The sequence below is a fragment of the Myxocyprinus asiaticus genome, chromosome 41 (genome assembly GCF_019703515.2).
Source record: "Myxocyprinus asiaticus isolate MX2 ecotype Aquarium Trade chromosome 41, UBuf_Myxa_2, whole genome shotgun sequence".
In the NCBI taxonomy this organism is placed as follows: Eukaryota; Metazoa; Chordata; class Actinopteri; order Cypriniformes; family Catostomidae; genus Myxocyprinus; species Myxocyprinus asiaticus.
In genome coordinates this window covers 3,835,609-3,846,689 of record NC_059384.1, presented here as the reverse complement: position 1 = coordinate 3,846,689, position 11,081 = coordinate 3,835,609, and the positions used below count along the sequence as shown (strand labels likewise).

The following is an 11,081-nucleotide window of genomic DNA, read 5'->3' as shown; positions in this document are numbered from 1 at the left end:
TAATTGAATATTTTATATGTTTATTGAATTATGACAAGAGAAGATGAGCACTGAAAGTCAAAAACACACATATGCTTGTGTGAAAAGAAGGCCAGTGTTAGTCTCCATGTGAGACATGAGTGAGAAGAGCAGAAGAGAATCAAGAGGATCTACTCAGAACACTGATCTCTCCTCACTTCTCCAGTGACTGACAGCTGGTCTTTCTGTTTGGCCTCACAGCTCACTGTGACCGCCTTCATCCACTCCTCCTGAGAGAGAGTCAGACTGCTGCTCCAGCTGTACAGACCGTCCTTCTCCAGGACCCCAGCACTGCTCTTCTCAGACCTGCTGCTCCCGTCCACCTTCCAGCTCAGGCTCCAGTCTGAGGGGAAGCCCTTGTTGGCCACACACATCAGTGTTGCTGTGTTCTTTGTGGAAATCTCTTCACTGGAGGGCGGCAGGACGCTCACTTTAGGACGAGTGATGCCTGACAAATACACAATAGACAACTTCAAAAGAAGAAAAGATTTCTTTCTCCAGGTTGAAACTAAATAAAATACATTAGTACATTATATGTTTTTATATTTTTTTTACAAGATCTTTAAAGATATATCTGAAATCTATCAACATTAATCTGCAAGTTTTTTCATCATGTTGATCTGTTCGCTCATTTAAAGAACAATTTTTTTCTCCAAAGACTCTGAATTACCAAAATGATGTCAGTTTGACGGTTTGATGAAATTATTAATAAAGTTCACATATCTTTATATGATTGCAGTTAGACTTACACAGAAGTTGAAGAATATTTTTCCTTCATAAATTTCTCTTTCTACATTAAGAAATAACTATGAAAAGACATTGCCCAGAAAATTCTGTACAATGATGAACTTTTAACAGTTAATTTGGTGAAAGAATTCCTACAGTAAAACTTTATATCTTACATATTACATTAAGAAACATTTCATATTGAAGGAGCATTTTTATGAACTCTTGATAATGTTAGTAATTTAAACACAGAGCCATTTAACAGCTACAAAATCTGAATAACATCTCACTTCTGTACGAGCAACGAATTCACATGTGCTGACAAAGTGTAAATTAAGTGTCTTTAAAGTTCACCTTCATTTCTTGAAAAACAGTCAATCTGTCTAATCAGATATTATTAATAAATAAAGAAATATAAATAAAAATCATGAAATTTTAAAAAAGTGAGACAAATCACTGAACTCATATGTGTGTTAATTCAACATAAAACTGACACATTCCACATTATAAAAACACATATAACATTAAAATGATGATTTGATGATTTACTTACTGCCAACATCCAGTCTGGTGCCGCTGCCGAAAGTGACCCACAGTGATACAAACTAATAGAACAGCTGTACAAAAACCTCTGAGCGCTTCACTAACTGCACTTTAAACACATGATCACAAACACATCTTTACACAACACACATTCAAACATGATTCATTTCATATTGTGATCAACTACTGTTTAAAAAATACAATAAAAAGATACATATTACATTCCAAATGATATACAACATGTTTATTAGAATGTAATAACTCCACTCTATAACTCATTTGATTTACTTTGATCTACTGAATGCTCATGAGATATCCACAATGAGCAAAAATCATTCGAATTTCAAGCAATTGGAATTAATAACGAAAAGATAAAGATTGAAATGTATGAATGTAATTTGACATGTAATTGTTTCTTATTTCTGCTGTTCTCCTGTAACGGTCACATTTTCTGGTGAGAGGAAACAGTTTTGAATGTGTGTCCCACCCCTCTGATTAAAGCACAATATCAGACTGTCTGTTAGTCAGGACTGTCAAACCAACATCACTGTTCCTTCAGTTCTCACTCATTCACAGTAAAGATGACAGCACACGCTCTCATTATCTGCTCTCTACTGCTTTTCATTGCTGGTGAGAATCTGTTTCAGTGCATTTCACAAATATAAAGTAAACTGAATTGTATAATGTTTTTTTTTATTATTATTTCAAGTGTCAAAAAGCTCTTTTGAAATAATATTGAAAAGTTCTCTTTATTTTATTATGTGTTTCAGAGTGTAATGGACAGATCACAGTTACTCAGAATCCCTCAACAACAGCAGCTCAACCAGGACAACAAGTTAAAATAAACTGTAAAACCAGCAGTGATGTCTACCGGCACAGTAGTGTGGGATACCTCTTGAGCTGGTACTTACAGAAACCTGGAGAAGCTCCTAAACTCCTCATATATTATACAAACCGCATGCAGTCTGGAACTCCATCTAGATTCAGTGGCAGTGGATCTAATAGTGATTTCACTCTGACCATCAGTGGAGTCCAGACTGAAGATGCAGGACATTATTACTGTCAGAGTTATCACAGTGGTGATGTGTTCACACAGTGATAAAGAGTCGTACAAAAACCTCCTTCAGTGAAAGAGGAACTACTGATACAGAAACAGTTTCTCTGAATGTTACATTATAAATTGACATGGACACAAAGTTTTTGATTTTAATATTTCACACTCAACACTACATATGAAACTGGATGACACATTTTATTATAAATTCAGTCATTTTTGGTTTATGTTTTACTGGCTGATATGAAACTAGTCTTAAACTTTACTGACACCTATCCATGTGAATACAGCATCATGCAAACATAAAACCTTTGTTTTCACAGATGTCATATTTTAATGTAATTCATAACTTTAAACATTTGACTTGTTTCACCCCCTCAATTGGACAGGCTCATATAAAGTGAGAGGTGATGTCACATACATGCACTGTAAAAAAAAAAAAAAAAAAAAAATCCACATTTTACAGAAAATAACTCTAAATTTTTACAGTAGTTTTCTGTTTTTCAAATTTGTATTCAAAACTCTGTAAAATTACAGACATTATCTGTAAATTAACAACCCAACTGTCATTTGAAGTTTTTTGACAATAATGACAAATTACATGTATTTCTCATTTATTTACAGAAAAATTACTATATTATTTTTACCGTATTTTTTCTGCTTTCTAAAATTACAGACAAATGTATGTAAAATGACAATAATTATCTGTAATTAAATATGTAGCTCATTATATAAAGGTTTATGTCCATACTAACAATTTAACGATATTCTATTTAATTTTAAGGTAAATCTTATTAGTTTTATATTTACACTGTAAAAAAAACAACAACAAAAAACCCCATAAAAAAAAAAATAAATAAATAAAAAAATAAAAATAAAAAACAGTCAAATGACTGAAATTAAAGTAAAATATCCTTATTCAAATAAAGTGCAAAATCAATACATTTACAGAAATTTTCATTAAAAGTTCTACAGAGAAACACCGTTATTTTACAGGTATTTCCTGATTTATTATGATCAAACACCTTCAGTTAAGTGATGGCACTAAAAGTTCTACAGAGAAACACCGTTATTTTACAGATTTTTCCTTTAACTACACAGAAATTTATGCTATGGCTTGTACTTGTCTTGGAGAGATGTTATATTTGGCCCAAATCTGTTATGTACACTACCAGTTTTGAAACACTATTGTTTATTATAATTTTGTTTCCACATTTTAGAATAATAGTAAAGTCATCATGTGGCAGGGCGGAGGGCGGGGCCGGGTCGGGATTCCGCACACCCGGCCCCTAATTAGGCTGATTAATCCTGAGAGTGATAAGACTGACCGGAGACGGCGGTGCGACAGAAAGAGAGTTACGGACAGCTGTCCGACACCTGTGTGTGTGTTTGTGTCTTTTTGGTTAAGTTTAAAATATTATTTATATTGTCAAGCCGGTTCTCACCTCCTCCTTTCCTTTTCCCTTGTTACACATCAAAACTATGGGATAACATAAATGGAACTATGGGAATTATGTTGTGACTAAACAAAATCCAAAATAAATCTTAACTGTGTTATATTTTAGCATCTTCAAAGAAGTCACACTTTGTCTAGAATTTGCAGACATGAACTATTGACATTTTCTCAACCAACTTCTTGAGGTATCACCCTGGGATGCTTTTTAAACAGTACTGAAGGAGTTCCCATCTATGTTGGGCACTTATTGGCTGCTTTTCTTTATTATTTGGTCCAAGTCATCAATTTAAAAAACTTTTTTATTATTTTTTTATTACATTTTAATTTTATAATGAAATAAATTAATATGGTGGCACAATTATATTTTTGTTTACAAAACTTATTTCAAACATTTAAGCATACGCCTTCAGATCAAAAGATTTTTAAGATCATGAAAAACATTTCAGTCAAGTGTTTCAAAACTTTTGACCGGTAGTGTATGTGTAGCTGCCTGTTTCTTTGAGCAATTTTTACATTCCCCTTTCCAACACTGATAACTGCTAATGATAAGAAACTTGCTAACATTTTTTTAGATCAAGGTTTACGGGGGAGAACAGACACCCAACAGAGAGACAAGTCCATCACTAGTAAGTATCAACTGCAGTACTATATAAAATAAGATATTAGTCATCATCATCATTTTTTTTCTTTTTTTTTATACAACTGTGTTTACCTCGCTATGATACATATGTGAAAAGTGTCCATTGTTGTGAATCCACGAAGTCCTTCTTTTGGTGGTTCACATTTTTCAGACGGGGGTGCTAAGACATGTATTAGGTGCATGGTTAAATTCATAAACATTTAATGACTAACACTCTCAAATCTGACGGTACTCTGTATTCACATTGCCAGATTGTCTCATAATGGCAAATGTTGGTACAAACAATTTAAATAAAGTTTGTTTAAACTTGTTTAAAGGAATGGTAAATGAAATCCTACTTTTTAAAGACTTTTCAGTTAATCTTAAATTTACATCTGAATAAATAAAAAAAGTGTTTTAGAATCAATAGTGGTGTGTACTTTATTTGTAATTAAGTTTCCAACCCCACTTTAATTGTATATGTATCATTCCCTATCTGTCACTCACTCGACGTTGTGTCGATGTAGTAACACTAGGGGTCACTCTTGGGAGCCCGAGGCACCTCTGGTCTTTGATAAAAGGCCAATGAAAATTGGCGAGTGGTATTTGCATGCCACTTCCCCGGATATACGGGTATAAAAGGAGCTGGTATGCAACCACTCATTAAGATTTTCTCTTCGGAGCCGAACGTTCATGCTCACTGAGCTGAATTCTCACGACTGTTCATTCACCTCTGCTGGATCTGACGGCGCATTTCAGCGGCTTCTCCCTCCTCTGCACTGGTGCACTGCTGAGAACGCCCCTGGGCGCTTCGGCAGAAATAAAAGAGTATATTTACCTGAAAGAGTATATTTCTCTAAAAGAGTGGCACACACGGAACGTCTTTTTAAAGACACGTCTTTTTAAAGATGCCTTTCCGGTTGTGTGTTATTCCTGGTTGCATTCGTTACCTCTCAACTTCAGATGGTCACTCTCCTTCATGTCTGGGCGTGACCAACACGGAGGCAGCGATCGTGGATGGTTCATGGTCTCACTGCGAGAACATGACCATGGCAACGTTGCAGTTGCGGCTTGCTTTCGTGAGAAAGCAAGCCACCCCAGCAGCTCCCCGCCTCGGTCCTTCTACCTACGGGTTTGAGGCCAGCGCGGATAGCACTGGGGGCGATTTGGGGACCCCAACGGGACCGCCTCCGCCAGGTATCCCCCGCGGACCTCCCATTCCGGATGAGTCCGCCGGCTTGTCTCATGGCGAGTTCAACCTCTTGTTCGGAGCCCGCAAAGCTGATGAGCTCTCGAGCGCAGCATAGGAGAATGGGCTTGTCCAATCGGAGAGTGGGCTCCTCCCTTTGGGGACAATTGCCCAGTCACAGGCTGATGCAGAGATGACGGACATGCTTTCCCGGGCAGCCGCGAGCATCGGGCTAGAGTGGAACCCTCCTCTCTCCCTTGAACCCTTGGTTCCTGGGCTCGCGGCGCCACTCAAAGCAGCCGCACCCCGCTCCAGTGCCTTTCTTCCCAGAAGTGCACGTGGAGCTGACTAAATCGTGGGAGGCACCTTTTACTGCCCGGTCCTGATTTCTCAGTTCCCCTGCCCCCACTACCCTTGATGGCGGGGCAGCCAGGAGCTATACGGCGATTCCCCCGGTGGATAAGGCGCTCGCGGTGCACCTATGCCTGCAGAGCACTGCCACCTTGTGCGGACGCCCTAAGCTCCCGTCCAAGCCCTGTAGGCTCACGTCGTCCCTGACGGCTAAAGCCTACAGCACTGCTGGACAAGCCACCTCTGCTCTGCACGCCATGGCTCTCCTGCAGGTCCACCAAGCCAAGGCGCTAAAGAACTGCACGAGGGTAGTTCCTCCCCAGATCTGATGCAGGAACTGCACTCGGCGACCGACCTCGCTCTCCGAGCGACGAAGGTCATGACGCGGTCTCTCGGGCGGACGATGTCCACATTAGTGGTCCAGCAGCACCACCTTTGGCTCAACCTGGTTGAGATGGGTGAGGCCGAAAAGACACGGTTCCTTGCTGCCCCCATCTCCCAGGCTGGCCTATTCAGCGACACCGTCGAGGACTTTTCCCAGCAGTTCTCGACGGTGAAGCAGCAGACAGAGGCGATACTGCACATCTTGCCCCGGCATGGCTCAAGATCCCATACACTGTCTGCTCGCCAAAGGCGTCCCCCTGCGGCGGCGAAAGTCCAGGCGTCTCTGCCACAGCCCGAGCCCATTTCTTGGCCCCAGCGTAGAGCCCCCCACAGTAAGCTGATGCCCCCTGCCTCATGACCAGGCACAAGGACCCGGAAGGCTCCTAAGTGCCCCTGAGACGGACGACCCAGAGAGGGAAATGTCCGCTGCTACCATGGAGCTGGTATCCAGACCACTCCGTCCCCCGGTGGAGGGCCGGGAGGTAAATCTTGTGTTCCCTTTTGTTTTGTGTTTGCCGCACCCCGAACGGGCTGCAGTACCCACATTTTCAAAAAAAAAAGAGCAGTTTCCTCACTCCTTTGGTCACACGGTCGGTGTTTACGACCGCTGTTATCACGGCGACCAGACACTGAGTACCTGCGACCCCCGCCTTCGCGCACCCGACCGCATCACACTCACACCCACGGCCAGGCGGTTGTAACGAGTTACGAGAATGGGCAAAAAGTCCCTCCTTCACCATCGCCGACCCCCCCCAACGCTGGGTACATGGAGCAAGGTAAGTGCTTCGAGGGCCCCCTCAGTGCAGCCATAAGTTCAAGACGAAGCAAGGCTCCTCAGTGTGGCATCCCCTGCTCCCCCCCGCCGTGAGGCCCCACCCATAGGTACGTTAGACGTGATTGTCCCCTTAGTGCCCCTCGCCCGGAGCTTGGATGCATAGTTAGCACTTTCCAACCCATCGCGGTGGCTGGCCAGGACCATCCGACTCGGCTAAGCGATTCAGTTCGCCAGACGCCCACCCCGGTTCAGCGGCATCCGCTTCTCCGCATGCAGGGTGGCGGCATTCTCGCCCTGCACCGAGGTGATCGTAACCCTTCTGCGCAAGGGCGCGATTGAGCCTGTCCCTCCAGCCGAGATGAGGATAGGGTTCTATAGCCCTTACTTAATCGTGCCAAAGTAAGATGGTGGGTTGCGGCCAATCTTGGACCTGCGAGTTTTGAACAAGGCCTTACAAAGACTCCCGTTCAAGATGCTGACGCAGAAGCACATTTTGGCGTGCGTCTGGCATCAAGATTGGTTAGCGGTGGTAGAGCTGAAGGATGCGTACTTTCACGTCTCGGTTTTACCTCGTCACAGACCATTCCTACAGTTTGCTTTCGATTGCCAGGCGTATCAGTACAAGGTCCTCCCCTTTGGCCTGTCCCTGTCCCCTCGCAGAAGGTCACAGAAGCAGCTCTTGCCCCGTTAAGGGAAGTGGGCGTCTGCATACTCAACTACATTGATGACTGGCTGATTCTAACGCACGCTTGGGAGATGCTGTGCGTACATAGGGACCTGGTGCTCAGGCACCTCAACCATCTAGGGCTTCGGGTCAACTGGGAAAAGAGCAAGCTCTCCCCAGTTCAGAGCATCTCTTTTCTCTGCATGGAGTTAGACTCGGTCTCAATCATAGCGTGCCTCACAAGGGAGTGCGCGCAGTCGGTGCTGAACTGCCTGAAGTCATTCAGGTGGAAGACAGCGGTTCCACTGAAACACTATATGAGGCTTCTGGGGCATATGGCATCCTCGGCGGCGGTCACGCCACTTGGGTTGATGCATATGAGACCACTTCAGCACTGGCTTCAGACTCGAGTCCCGAGATGGGCATGGCGCCGCGGCACACATCGTGTGGCTATCACGCCACTCTGCCGCCACTTGTTCAGCCCTTGGACAGACCTTGCATATCTGCAGGCAGGAGTCCCCCTACAGCAAGTGTCCAGATGTGTCGTGGTCACCACAGATGCCTCCAAGCTGTGTTGGGGTGCCATGTGCTACGGGCACGCAGCCGCTGGCTCCTGGACAGGACCATGGCTGTGTTGGCACATCAACTGCCTCGTGTTGCTGACTGTACTGCTTGCCCTGCGGAGGATATTGCCGTTGATCCAGGGCAAGCATATGTTGGTCCGGTCGGACAACACAATGACAGTAGCATATATAAATCGCCAAGGCGGCCTACGCTCTCATTGCATGTCGCAACTCACCCGCCATCTCCTCCTTTGGAGTCAGCAGGTGGTCCAGCTGATTTGGAGTCGATTCGGCAAAGCACAGGTAGACCTGTTCACTTCCCGGGAATCCTCCCACTGCCCGCTCTGTCCCAAGGGGGGCTCCCGTCAGGGAATACCAGATGCGCTGATACACAGCTGGTCCCGGGGGCTGCGCAAATACGCACTCCCCCCAGTGAGCCTACTTGCACAGACCCTGTGCAAGTTCAGGGAGGATGAGGAATAGGTCACCCTCATGGCGCCGTACTGGCCCACTTCCCCTCCGTGAGGCAAAGACGTGCACTTCTTCTCCCATGCGAGTTCACGAACCGTGAACCCTGGATGTCCTTCCTCCCTAGCCCTGTGGCTCGTGAATTCGACTGAGGAATTCGCAGCCGGACCCACTACGGGTACTAATATGCCCTGTACTACGATAGGTGCTCCACAGGTATCAGTTACTCTGGTAACCCTCTGTGATGTATTTTCAGCGGTACAGTCTCCCTGTCGGCAGACCTGCCTCTCCCTTGGGCAGAACCCTCTCTGCCCCCGGTCGCTGTGTTTGTAGAGCTCCTCCCCTTCCAGGCAAGATCTACCACCATGCCTCTTCCATGTGTGGCTACTGAGCCTATGTGACGTATTGCCACATGTTACATCTCCTCCGGGTAGGATGTGGTCTCCGCGGGGTCTTTTCCCCCTGAAAGTATAGAAAAGGAAAAGAACACCTTCCCTGGCACGTGTAATAGCGTTAGATTGCCCCAGCCGAATCTAATACTCTGTGGAGAGAAAACAGAGAGAAAAGGCCACGGCTGGCGCGGCCTGCTCCCACGCTAGTTACGTCGCTTCCCCCCCTCTGGGATGTGGGGAACTACATGACGTCTAGTGGGGCATTGGGGGAGGTTACGTGCGGACTGATGCACCTGCGATTATGCACGCGGCAGATTGCTTGCACCTGCATCGGCAGTTCATGTAACGCGGTCCAGCTGTTGTGCCATTTTTCTATAGGGACCCCTAGTGTCACAATATCGATAGCGTCCCTATACATTTCTATAGGGACCCCATGTGTCCCTCTTGCCACAACATGGTACTATCCGCTGAAATGGCCGAGACCTTGTCTCGGCTCCTCAGCACAAAACCTGAATGAGTGGTTGCGAGCCAGCTCCTTTTATACCTGTATGTCTGGGGGAGTGGCAAGCAAATTCCACTCGCCAATTCTCATTGGCCTTTTCTCAAAGATTAGAGGTGTTTGGGGCTCCAAAGAGCAACCCCTAGTGTCACTACATCGACACAACGTTTCGTTCTATCCATCAGGGAACGGAGGTTACAACAGTAACCAAGAAAAACTTTTTGTGCCATCACTTAATTGAAGGTGTTTGATCAAAATAAATCAGGAAATACCTGTAAAATAATGGTGTTTCTCTGTAGAACTTTTAGTGCCATCACTTAATTGAAGGTGTTTGATCATAACAAATCAGGAAATACCTGTAAAATAACGGTGTTTCTCTGTAAAACTTTTTAATGAAAATTTCTGTCAATTTATTGTTTTTGCACTTTATTTGAATAAGGATATTTTACTTTAATTTAAAGGATTTTGTTTGGCAGCCGCTGCTACCAGACATTTGACCGTTTTTTTACGTTTTTTGTTTTGTTTTTGTTACAGTGTACGACATCAGGGATGATACAACTGCTTGCAGACAGAGTGTCCATTTATTTTTGTTTCATTATTTTTATTTATTTATTTTGTTCATTGCATCACAAATCACATGCCATGGACTCAGTTGGACTCGGAAAAAAGTCCCGAGTCCCAAAGGCTCAAATACAGGTCAAGTCTGAGTAAAATGCATCCGAGTCCATGACAAGTCCAAGTCCATTAAAACTGGACTCGAGACTCGGACTCGAGTACCCCAACTCTAATATTGAGTTTTGAATAGTTGATTGAAACATTCATAAGGTCAGTATGACTGCTGAGATCAGACTCAGTGTAAACTGATGAATATGAACAAAGCTCATCTCTCCATTAGTCAAACTAAACTGTCTCATTTCACACAATAAAGAGTCAAACAGTGAAACTGAATTCAAATATTTGCATCATCAGGTTGGAGTGCTTGTGTTCCTCTCAGAATAGAGCAGCTCCATCAGCAGATGTTCACCATTGTAATAGCATGAACACTTAAAAAAAAAAAAAAAAAAACATGTTAACTCTGTGCAAAACATCAGATTTACTTGTTTTCATTAAAGGACACAAAATAATCTTTGAAACATTCTGAATCATGCTAGATCCTGAATGTTTACATTTCAAAATCTGATCATAAATGGTTACATGTACTGAGAACACCATATGTTTGAGTTTCCTAATTTGATTACACAGTCTTGTTTCAAAATGTCTCTGCAGGTGTTTTCATGGTTCACTGAGTGAAGTTTATTTATAAAATGTGAACTAACTGAACTAACAAATGACACAAATAATATAAATAAATCAACTTTTCAAATAAGAAAGACAGGAAAC

At 43.6% G+C, this 11,081-nt stretch overlaps 2 gene segments (V, D, J or C); one reads left to right on the top strand and one right to left on the bottom strand.

The window, feature by feature from the left end:
* LOC127431674 (Ig kappa-b4 chain C region-like) lies at positions 1 to 1,454 on the bottom strand. The segment is given in 3 exon segments: positions 1 to 466; positions 1,298 to 1,349; positions 1,446 to 1,454. Coding segments are annotated over 3 exon segments (378 nt in total).
* Positions 1,455 to 1,868: 414 nt separating this feature from the next.
* LOC127431673 (immunoglobulin kappa variable 4-1-like) lies at positions 1,869 to 2,386 on the top strand. The segment is given in 2 exon segments: positions 1,869 to 1,917; positions 2,058 to 2,386. Coding segments are annotated over 2 exon segments (378 nt in total).
* The last annotated feature ends 8,695 nt before the right edge of the window (positions 2,387 to 11,081 follow it).